Below are 25,348 nucleotides of genomic sequence, written 5' to 3' on the forward strand. Positions count from 1 at the left end.
ACTCCCTCCATGTGCAAACATGCTGCTATGCTAACTGGTACCAAAGGACACTGTCCAGGATTGCTGGATCCTCCCTCCCACAGCTCACCCTTGGAGCCATTCCAGGTACCAGAACAATTACAATTGCCACATTGTTGATTTAGGACTCGGAGTTAGCTCCAAGATGGGGCAATAGCCAAGAGGACAGTGAGAACACTCTCCTTTAGGGACACAGGACTTGCCAGACTGGATCAGACCAGAGGTCCATCTAGTCCCATACCCTGTCTCTATCAGTAGCTAATACCAGGTGTTTCACAGGAGGTGAAAGAGCCCCTTTGGGCTGCAGTTATGGAATGTCCGCCTTTAGGGAAGTTTTCCTGACCCCCATCATTTAGTGGCTTGCTTATGCTCTGAAGCATGAGGGTTTATTCCCCCCCCCCCTTTTTTTTTTTTTATTTTCTATCCCATCCAATGTAATCACACAGGCTTGGATTATCCTTATAAAGGCTAATCCTCTTTCAATTCTACCTGCTTCACTCTGGCCTCAACAATACCTCGGGTCACTGGTTAATTAGGCCTGGCATAAAAGGGGCATTTCCCTTTATCAGTTTTAGACCTGCTGCTTGCACTGACTGTCTCCCAGCGCTTGGATGAAAAGAAAGGGTAAAGAGCAGCTCCCAATCTGCCCGCTCTGTGCCAGTCATGACTGCGACCGCCTCTGGATTGGCCTTTCCTATTAATCTCCTCTCAAAACTCAACAGCACCAGTCGTTTCAGATTCTCATTCCGAGCCCTCTCCCGAAGCCTCAGACCGGGATCTATAAGACAGTCGAGAGTCTATTCAAAATGTTGAGAGTTAATAAAAAGTCTCTGATCCAATCCTCCCCACTGTTTTTGTAGGAACCAGAGAAACTCTGTGGGGAAGGAACCTGATGGATTCACCCCGCTGGCCTGTGGCTGGCAAGGCCTTGCCCTTGGTGGGCGGGCAGGGCAGTAAAGAGGTGCTGTCCAAGCCCCCCAGTTGAAGCCACCGGGGTTTGCAGAGTGGGCCCTCTTTCTTGCGAAGGCTCCCTTGCCCACCTCGCTGGTCTCACTAACCTGCCCAGAGCACTCAGTCTCACCCGCTACACACACAGCTGAGGAGCGGGGCTGAGGGGCAGCCAGGCCTAGCCAGAGCGCCGGGAAGGTGCAGGAGAGAGGAGAGAAGCAGCAATCTTTTTGCATGGGCTAAAGTTCGCCAAGCTTGAATCCCGCCTCCTCCTCCCTCACTGGGGCTTTGGGACGGTTGTTTTCTGGGCAGACAGCTGCTCCCGCTGAGCCACGTGCATCTTCCCGATTTGGCCAAAGTGCTGGGTTTTATGGACTTTCCCAAGGAGACGGGTTGATTATTTTATGCCTCTCTGGAGTACGCTGCTTCCCCTCCCCGGGGCAGGGCTACTTGGGAAACAGTGAACTGATGTGCCCGTGAAATCCTTTCCAATGTGCTGACGTAAGCAGACAACCACCCCGGAGCCAGCACCTTTCTGAAAGCGGCTGCAGAGCCACTTCTCCTGCACAAACACCATCCATCAGCTGAGGGCAGCAAGCAGGCTCCTGGCACAGAGCCCGGGGACTCACCAGCAGCTCAGCCAGGGCTTGATGCATCTCAGAGCATCTGTCACCATTGGGGTCCCTCGGGGGCTCTCCCAGCTTGAAGCACCAGGAGAAGCAGGGCAGCCACCTAGGGACTTTTTACACTCACAAGGGGGTTTATGCTGCAGCTGCATGGCTGGGGCATTGCATGGTTGCGGAGGGAACAGCACCTCCTGTCGAATCATCAGCTTCCTGCAGCTCCCCAGAACAACTCCGCGGTCTCCCCTCCAGAGGCTGAATTGGTCTGACCCTGCTTAGCTTACAGGGGAGACTGTCACAGCTGGGGTGGGGTTGGCTGCATGGCAAAAACTCCCTAGGGATTCACAGCACAAGGGGCTCGGATCCAGCATGTGATGGATCCTCCTTTCACACCTCCGAGATGCTCAGTGTTTCAACGGGGCTAGAACGGCCCTGGGCTAGTAAAGGCAGCGTGGGCACAGTGCAGGACTGGGGCCAGGCTTACAGACTCCCAGCAAGGGAGGGCCCTCAGAGATGGGGAAAATGGAGAAGCGTGGCAAGCTGGGCCATTAGAGATGGGGAGTCCCTTTCTGAAGCAGCTCTGAGAATCGGGGACAAAGCGCGTGGGGCAAGGGGAAGCGCCGGCGAGAGGGGTGGTAGAACTGGTCACAGCGCAGGAGTTAGGAGAGGGTTAATGCGTTACTCAGGGCTGGAGTTTTTCAAATACTTTTATGTGAGGAGAGGAGAATAAATCATAGCTCCGAAAGAGCTCAGCTCTGACTTTACTGGGTTGTTTAAACGCTGACCTTTAACCTCGCCTTGAAATCTTCCCAGATGAATCGGTGCTGTACATTAGGGTTAGGAGCAACCCTGACTGCGAGGCTGAGAAGCAAAATCAGAAGAGCTCAGTGCAAGAGACTTGCCCACGGCTACACACTGATTGCCAAGAAAATGAAACCTCACCGACTCCTTCACTCAGCCGCTTAGCGCCCCATGCAGTCGCCAACCCCCGCTGGCGGGGCGTGGGGAGGAGACGGCTAGTGCAATGGCAGGCACAACTCAGCAGGGAGAGGTGAAGGCACAGCAAGACAAAGCCACAAAACGGAGCGAGTGACTCTTCCCCTTGCACGACAGGATTTACTAGCTGTATTACGGGAGAGTTAGAGGCCCCAGCCAAGACCAGGGCCCTGCATTGAGCCAGGCACAGCACTGACACCGATCGAGACCAGGGCCCTCCATTGTGCCAGGCACACCACCGCCCCCGACCAGCACCCCTCATTATGCCAGGGGCTGCACACTGGCTGACCAGGCTGCAAGCAAGAGCCAAAGCCAGTGGCTCTCTAGCTTTGCCATTCTATGGCCCAGTCTGTAGAAGCAAGGGCCACTGCACCACCCTCTGGCTCTCAGAACAGTAACTGGCTCCCTAAGGATATTAGACTGTGTGGTATTGGGTCCCAGAGGGGCAGTGCATCGGCCTACGTACCCAACACCTATACTCCATCGATGGTGGCAGACTTGGGACTTTCTGTGGGATGAAGTGGGTATGTCTGTAGGTTGGCCTTCTTGGGGAAGGGAACCCGACTCATCCATTGCTTTGTGCCATGCTCACCAGTTCTCTAGTGGGCCAGTGCCCCTGGAGTGGCTCCACACAAGTCTCACTTTAAATCTGAGCAGATGCAGGTCAATTGGGCAACCAGCGGCAGCTGGGAGTCTGCAAGTCTGCACATGAGCTGTGGGACACTGGAGTTGGAAGCAGCAGGAGTGGATGCCTTGGCTGGCTGGGCAGGCCTGTTTAGGATCCCACTGCTCATCCTATGTAGTGCAGGGGCTCGCCGGGGTACCCTGTGAATTGTCCACTTCCTTCTGCCAGAGCAGTAAGCCATGGCTGGTAGCTCATCACACCCCAGTGGATACAGAGAAGGGAGGGTCTCACTCATCTTGGGCACTTCAGGAGAATAACAATTCACTCTGCTGAGAGCGAAAAGCAGCCCAGATTTCGAGAGAACTGACGCGCTACCTCCTAATGCCCTTCTGTGCAGAAGACGGTGCGCTCAGGAAACAGGCTTCCGCTGGCATGGCGAGACAGGTGAAGGGCCCAGATGTGCCGGTGTCAGATTTACAGCCTGGAACGTGATCATTAAGGATCTGGAGAGCTTGTCAGAGGGAATAAGTCAGTTCACAGCTTAGCACAAAGGAAGAGGCGTTCATCTCTCAGCGTGCTGTGCATGGCCGCAGCATGACTAACAGCAGCTCTAGAGAGACTCAGAGGAAGCCATCAGCTCACTCCAAGGGCTGGCGTGACTCATGCCTGAGGAAGAGCTGACTGGGCCGTCTGGCGAGCCATGATGGGTAAGCAGGCTGCAGGTTAGCCACCCTTTCAGTGACACAAGGAGAGAGAGGAGGGTTTTCCCTGGTTTTTCAGGGGACAGATTTCCCCACCCTTGAGCACGGGCTGAGCAACACTTTGCTCTCCGAGTTGTGCCCCTGGTTAGAGCGACATGTGGGGAGGAGAGCGATGCTCAGGGTGAGAAGGGAAGCAGCATCCGGCCCGCTGAGCGCTCCCTGGCATGTTGTGGTGAGAGTGATCAAAACCAAAAGAGCCCCAAGTCCTGACATAAACAGCCCCGGAAGCCTGTGCACCTGGCAGCACTGTATTTACCAACCCTCTGTGCGCCTGCTTTGGAACAACACGGCAGAGGGACTAGTCCCACAAGGTCCTCACTGCCCCTTACACTTGGGAGCAGCTCCCCATCCGAGTGTCCAAAGCTACCTCCTCCTCCTTCAAAGCCTCCAGAAAAACTTGGCCACGGTTCAGCTGCTGGGGTGCTGAGAGCACAACCTGTCATGTTGAGCAGCACCATTTCCTTGTGCTCCCCCAACAGTCTGCCTGTCTCCATCTGCTGTCTCATCTGTATATCGTCAGCTCTTTGGGGCAGGGACAGTTGTTTTGTTCAGTCTCTGTACAGCGCCTAGCACACTGGGGTCCTACACGATACTACAAATAATAAATATGAAGATCAAGGAACTATCAATATCATCTATTGAATCACGAAGGGGGGCAAGGGAAGAGAGGGCAAGTACTCTCAAAGGGATGGGTCCCCTCTCTTTGGAGTGCTCCCCGACGATAACAACTGACTGAGTCCTTCCAGAGTTATCACTGTTTACACCACACCCAAGCGGGGTACTAGATTCACTAGACACACTCTCTAGGTCACCTTCAGTAGGGAAGTAGGAGTGATTTTCTCCACTAAGGAGGGCTTACGCTGCAGCATAGTGGGACTGTAGACATGTTCTACCACTTGGCAGATTGCAGCATCAGGTCTGTAACAGCACAGGGTCATGCGTGAGAACAAAGTCCCCCTTTCCCATTGTGTAGTGTTTCCACTTTACTCCACAGCACTAGAATACGGATGAATTATCCCAGGCATATCCAGGGGGTGGAAAGGGTCTCCAAGCTAGCATTCATTTCAGGTAGCCGGATAAAGTCATGACTCTAGAGAGGTTCTCCAGTGATGTTGCACAAACAGTGCTGAAGACATGCCTATGAAAGCTTAGTTTTGCTTGACTGGACATGCCCTCTGCAGGGAAGGAAAAATCTACAGTGAACTTTAATATGGGCAGTAGGTGACGAGGCAAAGAGAGGAAGAGACCCAAATACGTCCGCCCCTACTGCAACAGAAATATCCATGATTGGGAAGCCAAAGTGGCCAACCAGCTGGCTTAATGAGCCAGAGTAACAGCTGGTGCAGAAAATATCAAAGCAAGACATATTGGCCAATGACAGGAGAGGGTATTTCACAAGCAGAGAAAGAAGGAGCTAGACAATAAAAAAAAATTAAAAAAGGAAGATGACGACAATGGCTGCTTTGCTTTTCCCTGGTCCCAGAAAAGTCTGCGAGTCAAGAACCAGACTCTAGAGACACCTTCAGCTCTGTGGAAGCGCTCCCTAACTTGGTCACCTTCAATACCCAGGATAACAAAGACCCGTGACCCTGGAGAGGAGATATCACCAGTAGAATCGCTACTGTACCCTGATGGCAAAGCGGGGTCATCTATGGATTTAGGGGCCCCAGCTCACCAGGTCAGAGCTTCAGGGAGCATCCCCTGGCCTTTCTATGGGAATCAATCGCATTTCTGTGGAAAGGGTGCTCAGCCCCATTTGTTTTATTTGTAAGGAGTAATCTCTCCACTCAACCCCTTCCCACCCAGTGGGATCTCATGGGCGTAGCCAGGAAGCTGGTACAGAAACTCACCTAGAGGGCAGAAATCCTGAACTACTGACCCAAGGAGGACAGGTTCTTGGAACGGATGGCAGGTGCATCCCCTAGAGCAGGAATTCCAGCAAGGAGCTGAAGATAGTCAAGGAACAGCATGTGCCCCATCTCCCATTTCACTATTGCCAGCTGATAGCAAGCCATCTCCATAACAACATACCTGGTATCCTGGCAAGAGTAAGTTACTGTGTTTTCTATGTGGGGGGCTACTGCAGGGGACCCAACTGGTCTGGATCATCAGCCCCAGAGTAAATCCACAGCCAGACTTGATTCATTTAGCTTCCATGTTCGAAACAGTGCTGCATTCTGAATAACGGTGCAGATCCCAAGTCCACCCAGCCCTCGTACCGGGGCACGTAAAGGGAAGCTACCCCAAGCTCACATTCTCGCAGGTTAGCCTTGGGATGAAACCCAGCTCCGGCTCACAAACTGCTGGCTGCAGCAGCTAGTGCTGGAAGAGAGGGAGGTTCTGAAGCAAACAGTGGGGGACAGAACGTCATGTGAAAGCCCCAGCTCACGACCCAGAATAGCTGGTCGTGCATTAACTACAGGGGCTAGGATCTACTTCCTAGTCAGTGGCTAGCACCTCCACCAAGCTGAGCTGCTCTGGGACTCAGGCTCTCTAGCTGGGTCACGAACAGAAGGGAAGGGATTTGGCAGAATAGGGGCAAGCCACCTGCCGGTTCGAGGCAGGTGGTTTCTTAATGCAACATGAAGCAGCTTCCAGGCCTCTTGGCCCAAGCCCATTCAAGTAGCCAGCCAGCCTCAGAGCCCCTGACAAAGCAGCCGGCTCTCCGTGCTGGGACGGCTGCTCAGTGCTGCGCTTGAAACAGTCACTGCAGCGTCGCACACACGAAGCGTCCCCCTCGTACGATCGGCTGGACTCCGCTGCTGCCTTTGGCAGCTGTGAATCTCCACAGTGGCTGTTTCGCTGGAAAGAGCAAGTGGAGAGGTTTCAGGAGCTCTTTGTGCTAAGTAGCTGGCCTCATTAATTACTGCTGCCCTCCCAGGGACCCGCTGGCGCTCAGCAGTAATTAACACAGCGCTATTTAATCCACGGCTTGCAGCGCTATTTGTACACGCCCACAAGGGGGGCAGCGACGGAGGGCGCCACAGCCCCGGTTACGAGGACAGGAACAAGGGACCTAGCCTAGGGACTCCCCATTAATGGGATGCTTTGAGCATTTAACCCTCCAATGTCCCCATCACAGTCATAGCTGAGGGAGATTATCCACAGTGAATTGCTCCTACAAACCCCATTAGGGTCATTCCCCGGCTCCCCCGTTCCTTAGAGCACTCACCCCATGCCCATTTAGAGCATCCCTGATTCCCACACCTGAGCCGCAGCCCCCTGGCAGGAGGGCAGCAAAGCTGGGTGAGACGGACGCAGACAGAGGGCAGCTCTCCTGGTTCTCCCATGGCATGGCAGTGACATGAAGCCGCACTCCAGCTCCCCAGCTGGGAGGGCGGGGGGCAGTTCCCGACAGCTAGAAGGTGCAGGCAAATGTCCCCATGATGTTCCTTCACACCCAGGCCTCGCATTCATCCCAAACAAGCCACAGAGAGGCGTCGAGCCAGACCAGCGACCCAAGGCCGAGACCCGTGTGACCACAGGCTGCAGAGGCGTCGCTCTTCCTGCACTTGGGGGGTTATTTTCATGCCATGGAAGACAGGACAGATTTGTGTCTCTACACGTTACACAGCAAACTGAACAACGAGATCACATCACACTCCCAGCGCCGGAAATCTCTGGGCCCAGGAGAATGGGCAGCTGTGACTCAAATGACTAGAAGGCAGCATGCTGTCTGACACCCATCTGGTAGGGAAGGGGGGGTGGCATGTTAATTAGAGCTGGGGACTGGGAGATAGGACTCTGCAGCTCTGCTTCCAGTTCTGCCACTGCCTCGCTGTGAGACCTTGGGCAAGTCACTTAACCCTTCTGCGCCTCCATTACCCCACTTCACAGAGGGGGAAGTGACCTATCAGGAGGCTACGAGAACATCTTCGACATTTCTAAAGCACCTAGCATCCCCCTGCTACCATGGCGATAAGAGGATGTAAAGTGCTTGGAGATCCTCAGCCAAAAGGAGTTTGCCCTTCTCTAAGTGCTATTTCTTCAGGAGTTCCAGTCACCTTCGTACTCCAGCTCCAGGGCTTCCCTTCCCCATGCTAATGGGACCAGGCTTAGAAACCCTTTAGCTCTGGCACCAGAACAGACTCCCTAAGCCAACTGCCCTCCTGCTCCCCCCCTCAGTGAATCACAGGGAAATCAATCCTGACTGCGTTTCTGTCCCACCTGAGCTGCCCACCTCATCACACTCTCCAGCCTCCCTGGGACGCGCACACCCATGCTGCCTTGCACTTGACGCTCAGATGAAAAACCCACTTGCCCACTAATTCAGAGGACAGACAGATTGCTCTGAGCTGCCAGGGACATATCGAACACGCTCCCAGCCAGCAAGATTCCTAGCAAATCAGTCGAGATTTTCTGTTACTGGAAGAGGCGATCAGAAATGCCATTTCACCCACTACATCCTGTTTCTATGGGAAATTAATCCAACTCCTAACTGCACAGTGAGATGCAGACATCCGCTAACGATCCCCGGGGCCTTTGCTGGGGGAGGGGCTGCGGTCAGGGTCACCATATTCCGAGGGGGTGGCCATTTGGACCCAGGAATCCCAAGCAGGCTGCATGGGGAGCGGCTGGGCAGTGCTCATCTCCCTTGCCAGTGGCCACGGAAATCATGACAGGCTGCGGCCATGCTCTGAAGGGGCAGCTCCCACCCCAGGGCACTATTGTGGCAGCCCCCTGGGTCTGGATGCCAACTATGGTGAAGGGTGGGGTAGGGGGTGCAGAGGGGTCCAGGCATTAGAGGAGCAGCCCAGCTCTCCGACAGGGGCACAAGGCATGCCCCACAAGGGAGCCAGCTTCTTTGCTCTGCTAAAAATAGATCTTAACGGGGAGGTGGCAGAAAGGCCCTGGCAGGCAGGACCATACACCACAAACCCAGGAGGCCAGCAGGGAGGCTGGGCTGGGAGGGGCAGGAAGGGCAGAGGGCTCAGCCCGGGTTTTACTTCCCAGCGGCGGAGGCCGGAGAAGCCCCTGGCCTGGACTCCGCTGCTCTCGTCCCCACAGGAAGCCTGTGCCCACCCTCGGCTCAGCAGTGGCACAAAGGGGATGTCTAGGCAGCAGGAACCAGCGTGGCAGGCAGGCTCCGGGCACAGACAGACACCCAGAAGGAGAGCAGGCCACCGATGCGGCTCAGGCAGCAGGGAAGGGGGAGCGTGGCTATTAGGGATGGATACGTGGCCCTGGCTCCTTCCTGCGTCACCAGCCCTTCCGGTTAGGGTGGGAGCCTGCTGCTGCAGCAATGGGGAGAGGGCGCCAGGTGCACAGAAGGGTACAGGAGAGAGCCCAGCTTCTGACTCTGTGCAACGCACCGTCTGGCGCTCTGTACTGGCAGGCGCAGCCGCCCCTAGGAATCATTTGCATTTGCACAGCCCCTGACACCCAAGGATCCCAAAGCTGTCTGCAGACATTAAGGGTCACAACCCCCCAGCAGCAGTTCCTAAGTCCTGTGCTCCAATCACTAGGCCACACAGCCCCCAGGCATTCAGCTGCAACGGGGGGGCGGGGCGCCCTGGAGCATGCCCTAGCCCTCAGCTCGTTGGGATGTGGAGCCAGGATGCATGGACATTGTGCCAGCCCAGAGCTGCGGAAGGGGACAGAGAAATGCTAGTGTCCTGACAGCCTGGCCAGTCTGCGTCCGACACACCTTTAGGCCGCAGCACCGGCAGAATCAAGTAAAACAATGTGGGAAGACACTCTGCTTTAGCCCCCAGGATGGCATTCCTGCAGCCAGAGCCTGCACGGGACCATGGCTCCTTCTCCAGCCTCCAGCATCATTGCCGGCTCCCTAGCCCGCTCCAGAGCCAACCGAGAGCTCCAGGGGCTCGCTCAGACCAGCCGCCCCAATTCTCATCCCCTGGCTGCTCTGCTGTTCCCCAGTGGTCTCCCTCTCCCCCTCCATCTGGGATGCTTCCCCACCACGTCCCTCCCTGCCCCACAGCCCCTGCCCATTGGAAGTCCCCTCTGCACAGTGGGTGGCTGACCCCCGTGAGGAGTTTGGGGCTGGGTGGTTTATGTACCAGTGCAGCCCACAAGCACCTCATGATCACTGAAATACAACAGCGTGCAGTCACCCAGCTCCACAGATCCAGAACAGAGCCCCCGGCACGCTGGGAAAGGGATGCAAACCCCTCCCCCATCGGCCAGGCTCCTGAGGCTAGGCCAGTCCAGGAGCTGGGGTGCCCAGACAGCGAGGGGTCTGGACAAGCCCCTGCCCCCAAACCAGCCAGCAGAAGGGACCCCACTGGCCTGGCGATGGGATGCAGGGAGAAGTGACTTAGGAGCTAGCTGAGCACTGATGTGGGCACTGGGGGCTCAGAGGTTTGCCCCTCTTAAGAGACGGGCTCATAAATTCTGCACTAGCTGAGCCTGCTGGGTGCTTTTCAGGGATAAGCCCAAGGAGTATGCTTGGCTGGGAAGTCTGGGCTCACCAGGGCCAGGCACGGGGAATGGCAACAGTCTGTGCTAAGCGCAAATGATCCCCCATCGGAGGGGAGATGGTGCTGGGAGCAACATGGTCTGCGCCAACCTGGGGGGCTGGAATCTGCCTGCAAACTTCAATTTTCACAGGCAGGCAGAAAACTCAGTGGGACCTGTGTGTGGTACAGGGCAGCTGCCATCTCAGTCCCTGCTGTGCCCACCCAGCTACCAGACTGAGCAGGGCTGAATGGCAGAGGAACCCTGAGAATGCAGCTTCACAGTGAAGGGCTGAAGCAGCTGCTGTCCTGGGTGTGAACCCGCAACTCTTTGTAACAGCCCCTGCGATCCCAAAACAGCCCCTGCGATCCCAGCGGGGCAGAGCTTTGCTGTGTAGGTGTCGGGGCCCAGCTGGCCTGCACAGCCCCATACCATCTCAGAGCATTACCTGCACCCTGGGGTTTCAGGGTCTGAGGCCCTGGAAGGACTGGAAAGGAAAGCGTTCCAGACGTTGGATCTCTCTCCTCTTGCACCTTGGCATTTCTGCCCTGGCCTGGCAGGACCATATTCACTCACGTTGGCCGGCTCAACATTCTCAGAGATTTGTGGGAGTTCCATGCCCTTTGCAGAAGCTTCCCAGCCCACAGGCTAGCCCGCTCCTGAGCCGAGAGAAGCTTAGCACCACCCAAAACACTGGGCTCAGTGAGAGGAGAAAGATACAAAGACTCAAGAGAGAGGCATGGGCTGAAGACAGGAGTGGGAACCAAGAACTCGGTTCTAATCCCAGCGCTGACACCAACCCCGCTGTGGCCTGGGGGCAAGTCACTCTCTCTGCTTCAGCTTCCGTAGCCAAGTTCCCATGGGGTGTCATTAAAGCAGAGTGCTAAGCAATGGTTACTTATCTGCAAGTCTCACTCAAACTTCAGATCCCAGCAGGGGCATTTTACAATGGCCAAGAATAGCGGGGCTGCAGTCACCAGCCTAGACTCCTTTCTGGACACTGCCCGTGGAGAGGTGAGGCCCATGCTAGATAACAAGCTACCCGATTCCTGCTTTCGACCTACTGCCCAGTTCTCTCCCCTCCCCCCCAACAGCTACATTCCCCAAGCTGCCATCATATTTTCCATTGGCTGTCCAGGTCTCAACAGTTTACGCCACTGCAGTGAAGTTAAACACCCGTTGTTTAAACAACCTCCCCACCCCACCACACGCCACAGAGTAAACTTGCAAACCGAACACAGTGCAGCTGCCCTCCCCGGGTCACACTTCCCCTGCCGGCTGGGACACACAGTCAGCAGCATGGACCGTTTGGAAATAAACAATGTAAATTAATCAGTGGAACAGCCCCCTTCCCTCCCCTGCAAAAGAGATCAATGCTTCCGTGGTTTTAACCACCCAACAGAGCCAGGATACAGCCAGGTGACTGTATACAGAGGCCCCCTGGTCTAAGTTGGATCTCTAATACCCTAACGGCATTGCAGAGGACTCAGTCAGAGAGCCATGCAGGGGGCCGAACACGTGCAGAGCCAGCTCATTGCCCTACAAGCGATTACCACGGCAGCCCTCAGACGCGTGCGGCGTTTGATCGCGCCGTGTCTGACGGGAGCAGAGTGCTAAACAGCACGCGTGTGCACAGTCCTAGAGCGAATCAATAACCCTAGAGCGGGGCTGAGAGCGGCTCCGGCTCTCCCAGTCCCCCCAGCGCTCCGGACCAGTTCGAAACCCCAGCCAGGATTGCAAGCCAAGGCAGCGATGAGGAAAGCAGGCCAAAGGAAGAGGAGACTGGCCCACACAGCATGGCAGCAGGGTGCGTTTACATTCCACCCTGGAATTTGTTTACACGGCAGCTTTTTCACAAGGCTGATCCTAGGCAGGTTTGTATAGCAGCTGCCAAACAATGCGACTGGCAGGGTGGGACAGTGAGGGGGATGGACTGGACAGCAGGGGCTGGGAAGAGGTGGGAGGGGAACAAAGTGAAACCAAAACTCGAGGGGCAGGGCAGGACTGAAGCAAGTGTTGCAAGGGTTGGGGGTGGGGGGAGATGTTGCACAGAGATAGGGTTTATGAGAGGGCGGTGCAGGGTGCAAGGCTGAGGGCCTACAAGTGGGCTCATGCATATGCCCTTAAGCAAGGCCCAGAGGGGAGAAATTTGTGCTGGTTTAGGACCCTGCACACAGGACATATTTGTACATGCCCATGTGCTATACACACACCCCCACACCGCCCACCACACATTGTGCAGACTGCCACCACACACACACGCACACACACACACACACACACACAGAGCACACCGTGCAGACTGGGACCGCGCACACACACACACACACACACCGTGCAGACTGGGACCGCACACACACACACGCACACACACACACACACCGTGCAGACTGGGACCGCACACACACACACACACACACACCGTGCAGACTGGGACCGCGCACACACACACACACACACACACACACACACACACACCGTGCAGACTGGGACCGCGCGCACACACACGCGCACACACACACACCGTGCAGACTGGGACCGCGCGCACACACACGCGCACACACACACACACACACACACCCCGTGCAGACTGGGACCGCACGCACACACACACACACACACCCCGTGCAGACTGGGACCGCACACACACACACACACACACCCCGTGCAGACTGGGACCGCACACACACACACACACACACACACACACCGTGCAGACTGGGACCGCACACACACACACACACACACACACACACACCGTGCAGACTGGGACCGCACACACACACACACACACACACACCGTGCAGACTGGGACCGCACACACACACACACACACACACACCGTGCAGACTGGGACCGCACACACACACACACACACACACACACCGTGCAGACTGGGACCGCACACACACACACACACACACACACACACACCGTGCAGACTGGGACCGCACACACACACACACACACACACACACACACAGTGCAGACTGGGACCGCACACACACACACACACACACACACACACACAGTGCAGACTGGGACCGCACACACACACACACACACACACACACACACAGTGCAGACTGGGACCGCACACACACACACACACACACACACACACACAGTGCAGACTGGGACCGCACACACACACACACACACACACACACACACACACACCGTGCAGACTGGGACCGCACACACACACACAGAGCACACCGTGCAGACTGGGACCACGCACGCATACACACACACACACACACACACACACGCACGCACACACCCCCACTGTGCAGACCAGCACTTTGCTGGAAGCACCAGTTATTTTTCCTTTGAGGCCCTGCCCGTAAGACGCAGCCACTGATGCTGGTTTACTTCTCTTCTATTGGGCCCAGCCACAGAAGGGGACGGACCGTGCAGCCCACTCTCCCGGACAAGCAGCAGCGGAGTCATCGGCTGGAGCCGACTTCGTGGAGCCTTTATTTCAGGAGGAAAAAACATAAAAGCTAAAATAGGGAGGCTGGTAAACAGCAGCCAGCACCCAACGCCTGGGCTTGTCCAGGAGAGAAACCCCTCAACATACTCCCTATCGTTACATTATTAAACAGGTGGGGTTAGGGGGACTCCTTATTACACAGAACACTTGAGAGAGGCTGAAACCCAGGGAAATAAGGCCTCTCAAGAGCAGGTCACATTGGCGCGGGGTCCTTATCCCAGTCTTAGTGCAGTCCTGGTGTGGACAGAGGGCAGTTTCCGCGCCAGTTCCTCACGGTCAGGAGCCTGCTCGGGTCCCGGTACTCCGGGCTGTGCAGTTCTATTTCCATCACTTTAAAGTTATGATGTTAAACAGAACTCTAGTACAGACAAGGAACCTCCACCAGCGAACACCTGCTAACGCTACACACGGCCTGGTCTACAAAGAGCTTTAACTCACGGCACACTGATCCCCACACGTCCGTCTTCCCTGTTGCGGGCATGAGATTGGGTCCGAGTGCACACGCCTGCCCCGGCCACAGGCCCCAGCCATGCCAAGCCTTGCCCTGGGAGTGGGGTGTGCGCCAAGGAGCTTCCATTCACAATTACTGCCTATGACCAACTGGAGAACCTCTGGCACAATGGAGACAGCTGGGTGGGACCAGGGAGGGAAATAGCTCTGAGGAAGCAGCCCCGGAGGGGGTAGCGTGGTAGCACTGTAAATGGGCCAGGTGTTTCCCACATACACAAGTTCCCTGCCCGAAGCTGCTTAGAAGAGGAACAGTCTACAGGCAAAGGGCAGGAGGAGGAAGGGACTGAGGCATCCGAGCAAAGGGACTAGGAGGCGAGGCAAGGTCTGGGCAGGCTACATGCGCACGGAGTTCTTGAGGAGCAGTACTGAGGTTATGGCCCTGGACCAGTGCCTGGAGCTACGCCACGTACTCTGGGCTGGCAGTGAAGATGCCCGCTTCTTTTCGCATGTGGTGCTTCCAGAGAGGGGCTTCAGGAGTAGCTGAAGTGAGGTGGGGGAGGAAGAGGACAAGATTTGGGAAGGTTGTTGGCAGCAGAGACAATAGTGAGAAGAGACTGAAGGGGAACGGAGGCTGGCAGCAATGACAGAGATGGGGATGGGACCCCTAATAAAACCAGGGTAGACACATGAGCAGTGTCATGGGGAGCCTGGAAAGACAACATGGGGCTTACACTTCACATGCACCCCAAAAGGGAGGCAGCAAAGTGACACTACAGGCAGGGGAGAGGATTCAGCCACGGATGGATGGACTGGAGAGAGGAATATCAAAGACCTGAGAGGTGATGATTACGGGGTCAAGACAGGCGAAGACTAGGGCAGGGAGAAGCAGCTGGGATGGGGAGGGAGGGAGAGTTATGTTTTAGAGATGTTGTACAGAAAGAAGCTGCAGGACTTGGGTTATGTTCTGGATTTTGGAAGGAAGGGAGTAAGGCCGTCTGGTTTTATTGATGGTTCTTCCACTGACTCACTGTGTGAATCTGGATAAGTGATGTCCCTGCTCTGTGCCTCAGTTTCCCCATCCATAGAATGCACAGTTCTCCCCAAGCTCACAGAGCGACGTTTGCGAAGTGCTCAGGCACAGTGGGGCGCAGGACCACAGAAGTGCCCAATAGCCCTTTTCAGAAGGGAATAACTCGGCAGGTGTTTCACAATATTCTTCCCCACATCATACTGGGAGCTGGTCACCTGAACATTCCACTTCAGAAAAATAGTTTTCAGCACACCCAGGAGTCTTCTAACTAAAAGGGACAGTGGCTACTTAACTCAGTTCCCAGTACAGTACAAAGAAACAACTACAGAACCTAACGTGCAGGGGGAAGTCATGCAATTTTACAGGATTTCGAAGAACACAGGGTTTGCGGCTTTAAACATTTGCCTGCAGTGCTGTGAATGTAAATGCTGCCAGCAGTAGGCCAAGGCAGAAGGTGAAACTGACAAGGTTCGTGGCGCTGTCAAAACTCACCGAACAGCAAAAAATGTACTTTCAGTCCAAATCTCAGCTGTTGTTCTACTACGGGGACATGCAGAGGAAGTCTCTTTTAGAAAGAGATTATATCCATTAAAAAGAAAAAAGAAAAGGAGGACTTGTGGCACCTTAGAGACTAACCAATTTATTTGAGCATGAGCTTTCGTGAGCTACAGCTCACTTCATCGGATGCATAGCATATCGTGGAAACTGCAGAAGACATTATATACACACAGAGACCATGAAACAAAACTTCCTCCCACCCCACTCTCCTGCTGGTAACAGCTTATCTAAAGTGATCATCAAGGAGGGCCATTTCCAGCACAAATCCAGGTTTTCTCACCCTTCCCCCCCCCCCACCCACAGACACACATACAAACTCACTATCCTGCTGGTAAAATGGCCCTCCTTGATGATCACTTTAGATAAGCTGTTACCAGCAGGAGAGTGGGGTGGGAGGAAGTTTTGTTTCATGGTCTCTGTGTGTATATAATGTCTTCTGCAGTTTCCACGATATGCTATGCATCCGATGAAGTGAGCTGTAGCTCACGAAAGCTCATGCTCAAATAAATTGGTTAGTCTCTAAGGTGCCACAAGTCCTCCTTTTCTTTTTTCTTTTTACGAATACAGACTAACACGGCTGTTACTCTGAAACCTGTCATTATATCCATTGTGAACACACACTTAACCAGCCAAAACCTCAACTGGTGTAAATGACAGTAGGCCTCACCAGGAGTCAACAGTGCCACACCAATTTACACCAGCTGAGGATATGCCCCTGTATATTTTATAACCATGTGTGTCTCCAAGATGCCCAAACCAACATGAAGCAAATTTGGGAAACAAATCCTTGCTCCCAGCCTGAAATGCTCCACATCAACTTCTTGCGGCTGTGGTTAACACCCAGAAAAGTGGGTTTGTAACAGACAGATGGGCACACTGTCGTAGCGGTGTTTGCAGGCAGAGTTATAATTATCTTCTCACATCCTGCACACTCTGTCACCGTGAGTCACTGCTTGAGAGACACACACAGACTAGAACAAATAGGAAGTCAGCAACTTTTAAAAACGCCTCTGCCACCCAAAGTAAAAAGGCCAGCTAAAGAGCTAGTCAGATTTTCTCTAACCGCCAAGAAAGCCCACTTTGCCACCCGAATCCCTGTAAATCACATCCTGACCTGCTGTGATCCCAAATGCAGCCTGACAGCTCATGGCAAAGCAGTTTCAGTTTATTAATCGGAGGAGGTGGCATTGCTGATGGCAGAAGCAGTCAAGCAATTTTGACCTACTGGAGAAGAGTCACACTATAGCTTTTCACAGCGGCAGATTTCCCCCTCAACCGCTCTCTTTTCCCCTCCAAGCAGCAGCTTGCCACAGAATTTAGGTTGGAAAGCCACACGCCACCTTCCCTCCCCTTCCCTCTCCCCCCAGTTTCTAACTAGAATCTGAGGAGGTCTTTGGCTGTGGCTCATCTCCCTGGGGAAATGGTGGAAGCCCCATAGCTTGGGACTTTTTCAAAACTTGGCCAGACAAAACACAAGGAAGCTGTTGAGGGCAATCCTTCATTTGCAGAGCAATGGGCTGGATGACCCAACAGGGCTTTTCATTAGTGTCTGTTTAAAGGGAAACGGACAGTCCACTGTCAACTAACGTACTTCACAGAGTAGTACAGATCGAAAAGGTTGATTCTGTTTTTTAAGTCTCAGAACACTGATATTTTCCAGACTACTAGCCAAACGACTGCTCAGGCTGGTGGTGCATCGGTCTCCAAAGAATAACATTGCTTAAAACAGTCTGAGAGCAGCTTTTTATCATTGATTTGACCTCTCTGAAAACCAGTTGCTACAGCCTAGGTGGGTTTTCCCCAAGCATACAAATTACCCAGAATGTCCTATTAACAGATTGAGACTTTCTCTGGGCTGAGTGAATGGATTAGGGGGAAAAGCCAAAATTAATCAAAACTGCACCCTGAAGGCTATTAGCACAGCTCCTGGAAACGCTGCCGAGATTTTCTAACAGCCGCCTGCGTCACTGTACACCAGTCAGTCCCCCTCTCACAAGTTTCTGGAAATGAGATCGCAAAAGTAAACTCTGGATTAACAGAAACAGCTCAGGGATGACCAGAAGTTTGCTTTTTAAATATTTCTGAAATACTCGCTGACTTGATGCATGCAGAGACTTCAGACAGAGGCCGGGGAGGAAGAGTAAGAAGAAACAGACTCCAGCATCACAACTTTTTCCTACTTCACATATCACGCCTTGGTAGGACTCACTGTTTTATCATTCTGAATAACAACTCCTGCAAAAATGACACTCACTTCAAAAAAACCAACAAACACCTGTTACTACCACCTGATATGATTAAAACCACCTGTCTTAGGGTTTTGTACTGCCACTCACCAGCATAGTAGCCGAGTGCCTTCCCCTTACGATAGATTGACGACACATGAAGAACATTAGGGACTTTATTATCTCTGGATATTCTCTGTTTCCAAGTTATGCTGGGAGGAGAAGAGGGAGGTTACGCCGAGGGGTGGCTGATGTGGAATAGATCATTCTACTAAAGAAAAGCTTTATCAAAGAGGAAGGATTTGCAGCATTTCCAAGAGTGCTCAGTTGCTTGATTCTAATCTCCGGAAGTTCCTTCCCCAGCTGGGTTGCCCTCATCTGAGGACAGTGTGGCCCTGGCTCTTGCACCACTGTGCTTTGTGAAGCGGACATTCTACCACATACGCTGCTTGTTTGTTCTGAGACATTTCCACTCCTCTTGCACAGTGTTATCTGATGGGTAACGAGTAAAAAAACCTCTAATAAACACTAGTCTTTACCCCCCCGCTCTCAGAACACTTCACAGACAAGCATCACTGTCCCCACTCCATAGTTAAGGAATCGGAGGCCCAGAGGCTGAGTTCTCACAGTGGTTCCAGGACAGACTCAGGAGCCAGTCCTGACTCCCAGTCCTGTACTCCATCCACTGGACCACAGCAGACTCCTTTTACAAACCTAACCCTCTTGACAAGGTCCTGTTAACAGGTGTGGTCCCATTCACCTAGCTAAAGGCAAGCCAAGCAAAGCGAATGTTTGTTAACAGCTGGCCTGCACTGATTTGATACATTTCCCTGCTGCCTGGGGAAAATTTGAAAGAGCTACTCCCCCAGCAGCACTAGGCAGAAGTTGCTTGTTTTTCTACCCCCTAACCCTGTGTCTTGGGACAACAGAACATAAGAACGGCCATAGTGGATCAGACCAATGGTTCATCTAGCCCAGTATCGTGTCTTCCAACACTGGCCAGAACCAGATGCATCAGAGGGAGTGAACAGGTCAATTATCAAGTGATCCATCCCCTGTCATCCAGTCCCAGCATCTGGCAGTCAGAGCTTTTGGGACACCCAGAGCATGAGGTTGTGTCCTTGATCATCTTGATTAACGGCCACTGCTGGACCTGTCCTCCATGAACTTATCTGATTCTTTTCTGAACCCAGTTACATTTTTGGCCTCCACAACATTCCCTGGCAATGAGTTCCAAAGGTGCCTAAGAGCAGAAAGCCATGTTCACCCGGGCCATGAACACAAAGCATCTTGGAAAGTATGACACCTGATTTCATTCCACACTAAGCATTCAGGGCTTTGATACAAATTTGTTCTTCAAACATGCTGTTTAGGGTAGGGACCATGGTTTCTTACATGTCTCAAATGTGCCATGCACATCAGTGGTGATAGACAAGCCAGTTACTCTTCAAAAGATGACATACTATTGTGAGTGTTTGCATGCCACTGATTGCCATAGTACATAGGTGCCCGGTAGGCAGCTTTAGAGAGACCATACATAGGAATATAAATACACACAACCTAGCCAGCACTGCCCTGTGGACACCCATGTTCCATCCTCTATGCCAGTGGCTCTCAACTTTTCCAGACTACTGTACCCCTTTCAGGAATCAGAGTTGTCTTGTGCATCCCAACTTTCACCTCACTTAAAAAATGCTTGCTTGCAGAATCAGACACAAAAATACAAAAAGGTCATAGAACACGGTTACTGAAAAATTGCTGACTTTTACCACATAATTAGAAGCTAAATCAATTGGAATATAAACGTACTCACATTTCAGCGTATAGCATCTAGAGCAGTGTATACAAGTCATTGCATGAAATTTAAGTTAGTACTGACTCCGCTAGTGCATTTTATGTAGCCTGTTGTAAAACCAGGCAAATATCTCGATGAGTCGCTGAATCTGCTGGAAGACTCTCTGCGTACCCCCGGGTGGGTACACGGACCCCTGGCTGAGAACCACTGATCTATGCTAACCTCTCACCCCTGAGAGCACCTCAGATCACTAAACAAGAGCCCTTCAGGCTAAGACAGGAGCATGACTGGGTTCCTGCCCAGTGCCGTCCAACTAGAGGGGTGGGGGTGCAGCCAGAAGGGTGGGGACGGGACGGGGGGGATCTTTTCTTAAGATCTCATCTGGCAGGAAGAAAGATGGTTGAACTGAAGAGGAAAGCTGGAGAGGTGGTGCCCCGTATGGCTAGGTGGTGCCCCCTATGGGCAGGGACATTAAATCTGTCATTATACAAGGCACTGCATTTAGCCCTATGGAGTGGAAATCGATCCACTTCATGAAAAAACTTGTACAGATACAGACAGACATCATCTTCCTTTCCAAATGATATTTTTTCATGGGCTGTATGTATATATAAAATCTCCTCACTGTACTTTCCACTGAATGCATCTCATGAAGTGAGCTGTAGCTCAGGAAAGCTTATGCTCAAATAAATTGGTTAGTCTCTAAGGTGCCACAAGTCCTCCTTTTCTTCTTGCTGCTGGGGATGTACCTAGAGTCAAAATTAAGCAATTCAGGGACTGCTGGGTGGGGAAAAGAAAAGCTGAGACTGATCTGTGGTTTTTATATAGAGTGACCTCCCCCCTCCTTCCCCCCATGGGTCGGCCTTGCCCCCTGTTTCTCTCCCGCTCCTCCGTTCCCGCATGGACATGCCCGCGCTGCTCAGAGAGCGGACCCAGCCGTGGCAGAACACGTGCTGCGTGCAGTGACTGCACAGTTCATCCTACAGGTCGAGTGCCCAGGGGGCTCTCCCCCAGTCTGGTCTCCTTCTCGAGCTCGCTCCCCCACGCCTGCAGGTGAGCCGCAGCGAGCTTCCCACGCGGGATCGCCCACCGGCAGCGCGGAACGCGTAGCTCTGCGCTCTGCAAAGGGACGGGAAGCACAAGAGCCCGGAGCGGACACAAAGTTTCTCCACGCTACGCTGGCGATTCCTCCCGTCCCAGCGCGACATACACGGGGGCTGGAAGGGTCGCCAGCCACGTCTTTAAAAAAAAACAACCCCACCGCAACATCACACCTCCAACCCCCCCCAAATCCAGCCTCCGCGCGCGGCAGCAGGGGGCTCGGACTTTCCCTAGGCTCTCCACTACGCGAGCCTCCCGAGGGAACTCCTGACCCACCCGGCCTCGCCTGGACCCCCAGCGTGCTCCCCCTCCCCCAGCGTGCGCCCCCTCCCCCAGCGGGCTCTGACAAACCGGGAGGGGGGGGCAGTTCCTTACTCACCGGCCAGGAGCGAGAGAGGCAGCAGCAGCCAGTACAGCGCCCCACACAGCGCCCGCGGCTCCATCCCGCCCCGCGACTTCGGGGGGGTGGGGGGGAGAAAGAGCCCAGACTCCCCGTGGGTGCCCGCAGCCAGCCCCGCGGTCAGGCTGAGCCCAGGGGCCGCCCGCAGCGCATGGCGCTGGGCAAGCCCCGGCGGGCTCCGCGCGCAATCGTCCCTTGGTGCCGGGCAGCTCCCGCCGGGAAAGTCTCGGGCCCGGGCGCGGCGGGCTGCCCCGCTCCTGCGGGAACTCCGCTCCGGGCAGATCAGCGGGGCCCGCTCCGAGCCCGCTCCCAGCTGCGGGGGGCGGAACAGCGCGGCATCGCGGAGCCCCCTTCCCGCCCCAGCCGCGCTGCCCCGCGCAGGCTCGTGTGTAACCCGAGCAGCCTGGCCCCGGCGCTCCAGTGGAAAGTCTGATGCGGGGGAAGGAAGAAGGTGGATTTATCCGGGGGCCGAGCTCGGCGGGCTGGGCCCGGCTGCTCTCCCACGGGTCTTTATAGGCGCGGTCTCCTCCCTGCCCAGCCCCGGGCCGCTTCCCTTCAGCCCCCATGGGCTGGGCTGGGCCGGGCTGGCCTGGCCGGGCTCACAGCCTGCCCGGGGGAGGCGCTGCGCGGGCGGGAGGCCCCCCTGTCCTGGCGCGGAGGGCTTATGGGGAAGCGACAGCTGCCCCCGGGGCCGGGCTTCTGCTCGTAGTGCCCACGAGCCCGGAGCAAGGGGCTCCCCCCACGCGTGGGTCCGGCCCGCTGGCAGCTCTGCCGCCCGGGGCGGGTCAGGGGCAGGCTGCTCGCTCTCGCTCTCGCCCTCCCGAGGCGCAGCCCTCCTTGCCCCGGGCCTGGCTCCGGGGGTCCTGGCTGGTCTCGGGGCTCGGATCCTGACCCCATCCCCGCAGCACGTGTGCAAGCCGCGGCCACAAGGCGCTTTGCGTCCAACTTGCGCTTTGCTGTGGCCTCCCCGGCCTGCGCCAGCGGGTCCCACTCCCTGCCCGTCCCCGGGCAGCCGCCGCGCTCAGCCGGGGAGCCAGCACCACCTAGCGCCGGTACCACGCTTGCTCCTCTTAGCGCCGGGCAGCCCCCAGACACTCCGCGGCGCTGGGGGGGCACCCAGCACCCACCCTGTGGCGTCCTTCCTGCCTGGGGTGGCCCCTGTCCTGTCGGAAAAGAGACGGGGCTGGCAGGGCTCTGCCAGGAGAGTGCGCGCCCGCTGCTGTATTTGGGGCTGCCCTGCGCAAGGAGGAGACTGCGGGCTGGGGGGCTCAGGGGGGTTGGGGGAGGGGAAGCTCTGGGAGACTCCTCTTATTCGTGAAGTGCGATCGGATCACAGCCTTGGTCTCTGCTGCCCTTTAGAAAAGGAGAAACCAACCTGAGAGGTGGCCTTGTGCAAATTAACAGCAAATCACCTCTTCCCCCTGCCAGACGAATCAGAGCCATATGCCAGGAGCCAGAAGCCTTAGCCAGAGCTCACCTGCCTTCCACCCTTTCCACCACCACTTCAACAATCAGCCCCCATCCATCAAGCTCCCCCTCCCGCACCACCACCAACTTCCTGGGCACCCTGATCAGCTCCAGCAATCAGGAACCCTAGAGACAACCGGCCACCACACCAACCTTTGCAGATCCAGTAACCACCCCAAACACACCAAGAAATCGGTTATCTCCAGCCAACCCTCAGATACCACAGAATATGCTCCCAGGAGAAAGTCCGAGATACACAACTTACAATGCTTAAAAACCACCTTCACCAAACAGAGACACTTCACCAGAGATGTAGATTGCAGCGTGGAATGGGCCACCCAAATACTCCAAAAGAACCTTCAATGGGGGGGACGGGGGGAACAACCACCTTTGGCTGCATATCCCTAGTTGTCACCTACCACACCACACTGGAACCCATCTGGGGTATTATTAAACAATTATAACTCATAACTCAATGGAGACCACATCCTGAAAGAAATCTTTCCCATACCCCCTCTTCTGGCCTTCGAACAACCCCTAACCACACTAAGCTCATCCTCAAAAGCAAGATCCATACAGACCAGGGCACACCAACTCAGTGCACTACCAGACCCTGCCAGACGAACAGGGCAGTATCATAGATGAAGTTCAGACCAAGGCGTGATTATTGCTAGTTGAAAACTTTTCTGTGGACGGGGTTTTCAGGACCTGGTAAGAAGCAGGGATAAGCCTAGGGGACCAATTCCAGTATTGTATCCAACTTATAACAGATGCAAAACCTGCAGACATATCTCCTCCACTGCAGTGATCAAACCCCCCCACAACACATCTTTCAAAATGCATGGGTCCTACCCATGCCGATCACAACATGCGGTGTACCTCATCCAGTGCACTAAATGCCCCTACGAGGGTGAAACCAGACAATCACTACACTGTCAAATGAACTCACATGGGAAAATGATAAAAGACAAAAACACCATATGGGCAAACCCTTTTTACAGAATGATCACTCCATATCTGACCTCTCAGTTCTCATCCTCAAAGGAAACCTGTGCAAACACCTTCAAAAGATGAGCCTGGAAGCTTTTAAATTAATAACTCTGCTAGATAGCAAAAACCATGGTCTTAATAAAGACACTGGATTTATGGCTTATTACAACAATCTGTAACCCACTAACCCCCCCCCTTTTTTTTTAATTTCTCCTGTGACTGCAGGGGTGTTAATGAGCCATTTCACCTTGAATGGTCCCTTTAAATATGTCGCTAACCAATCTGTTCCACCTTGTATTTAGCTGTGATGCTCTGAGAACCTTTGGCAGAGCTGAAGAAGAGTTCTGGGTAAGCTTGAAAGCTTGTCTCTTTCACCAACAGAAGTTGGTCCAATAAAAAATATTACCTCACCCACCTTGTCTCTCTAATATCGTGGCACCAACCGTCCTGGATCCACAAAAAGGAAGTTCTTCTTCACTCAGCGCACAGTCAACCTGTGGAACTCCTTGCCTGAGGAGGTTGTGAAGGCTAGGACTATAAAAGGGTTTTAAAGAGAACCGGATAAGTTCATGGAGGTTAAGTCCATTAATGGCTATTAGCCAGGATGGGTAAGGAATGGTGTCCCTCGCCTCTGTTTGATGGAGGGTGGAGATGGATGGCAGGGGAGAGATCACTAGATCATTGCCTGTTAGGTTCACTCCCTCTGGCATTGGCCACTGTGGGTAGACAGGATACTGGGCTGGATGGACCTTTGCTCTGACCCAGTATGGCCGTTCTTATGTTCACAGTATCAGTGCTACGGCTCCAGCTTTGGAACACCCTCTAGGAGGAAACTCTTCAGTGCGCCAGACCCCCTGGGTGTCTCACTCTTCCTCTGGGGAAAGACAAACATCCTCACCAGCTCCTTAGACTGGACCTCTGAGCCTTCAGCATGCCTGCTTCACGTTGTGAGCTCCGTGCACATTTGCAGTGACACTCACACAGCGAACATTGGTGGGTTCGAACTTCCCCAGGTCACTGGCTAAAGTGACCCCGCTCAGTTCGGTCTTGAAGGGGGGAGAGATGTGACGAAGCGGGACTGTTCTTAATGTTTCCTCTGAATAGTGTGGGGGTGCCTCAGTTTCCCCTAGGCAGTTCTTAAGTATCTAGGGGGTGGGATAAGGGTGTATGATCGTTGCAGAGCCCTAGAGGGCAGGTGTGTGCAGGGGTCTGGACACAGAGAATGGCCAACACCCTGTTTCCTGGCAACTGATGGCCTGGGCCCTTCCCCCTGCAAGGTGAGAGCTAAAGGGTTGGAGAACAAAGGAATCAGGTGACCTCCTGGCTAGGAAAGGGACAAAGCCCAGAGGAGGAGGGGCTGGAGAGAGTTTCAGTTTGGGGCTGGCTGGGGACATGGAGTGAAGTGCAGACGTTGTTGTCTGGCTCACTGCCCCCCAAAGTGGACCCAG

At 54.3% G+C, this 25,348-nt stretch overlaps 1 protein-coding gene across 1 annotated transcript in view; it reads right to left on the minus strand.

The window, feature by feature from the left end:
- PIEZO1 (piezo type mechanosensitive ion channel component 1 (Er blood group)) overlaps positions 1 to 21,555 on the minus strand; it is a 108,361-nt gene extending 86,806 nt beyond the window's left edge. The window contains exon 1 of the mRNA XM_074968908.1: positions 21,423 to 21,555. Within this exon, the coding sequence (XP_074825009.1) occupies positions 21,423 to 21,486 (64 nt within the window). The 5' untranslated portion in view covers positions 21,487 to 21,555. The remainder of the gene's footprint in view (positions 1 to 21,422) is intronic.
- Between the last annotated feature and the right edge of the window lie 3,793 nt (positions 21,556 to 25,348).

Source organism: Natator depressus, chromosome 12 (genome assembly GCF_965152275.1).
Source record: "Natator depressus isolate rNatDep1 chromosome 12, rNatDep2.hap1, whole genome shotgun sequence".
Classification (NCBI taxonomy): Eukaryota; Metazoa; Chordata; order Testudines; family Cheloniidae; genus Natator; species Natator depressus.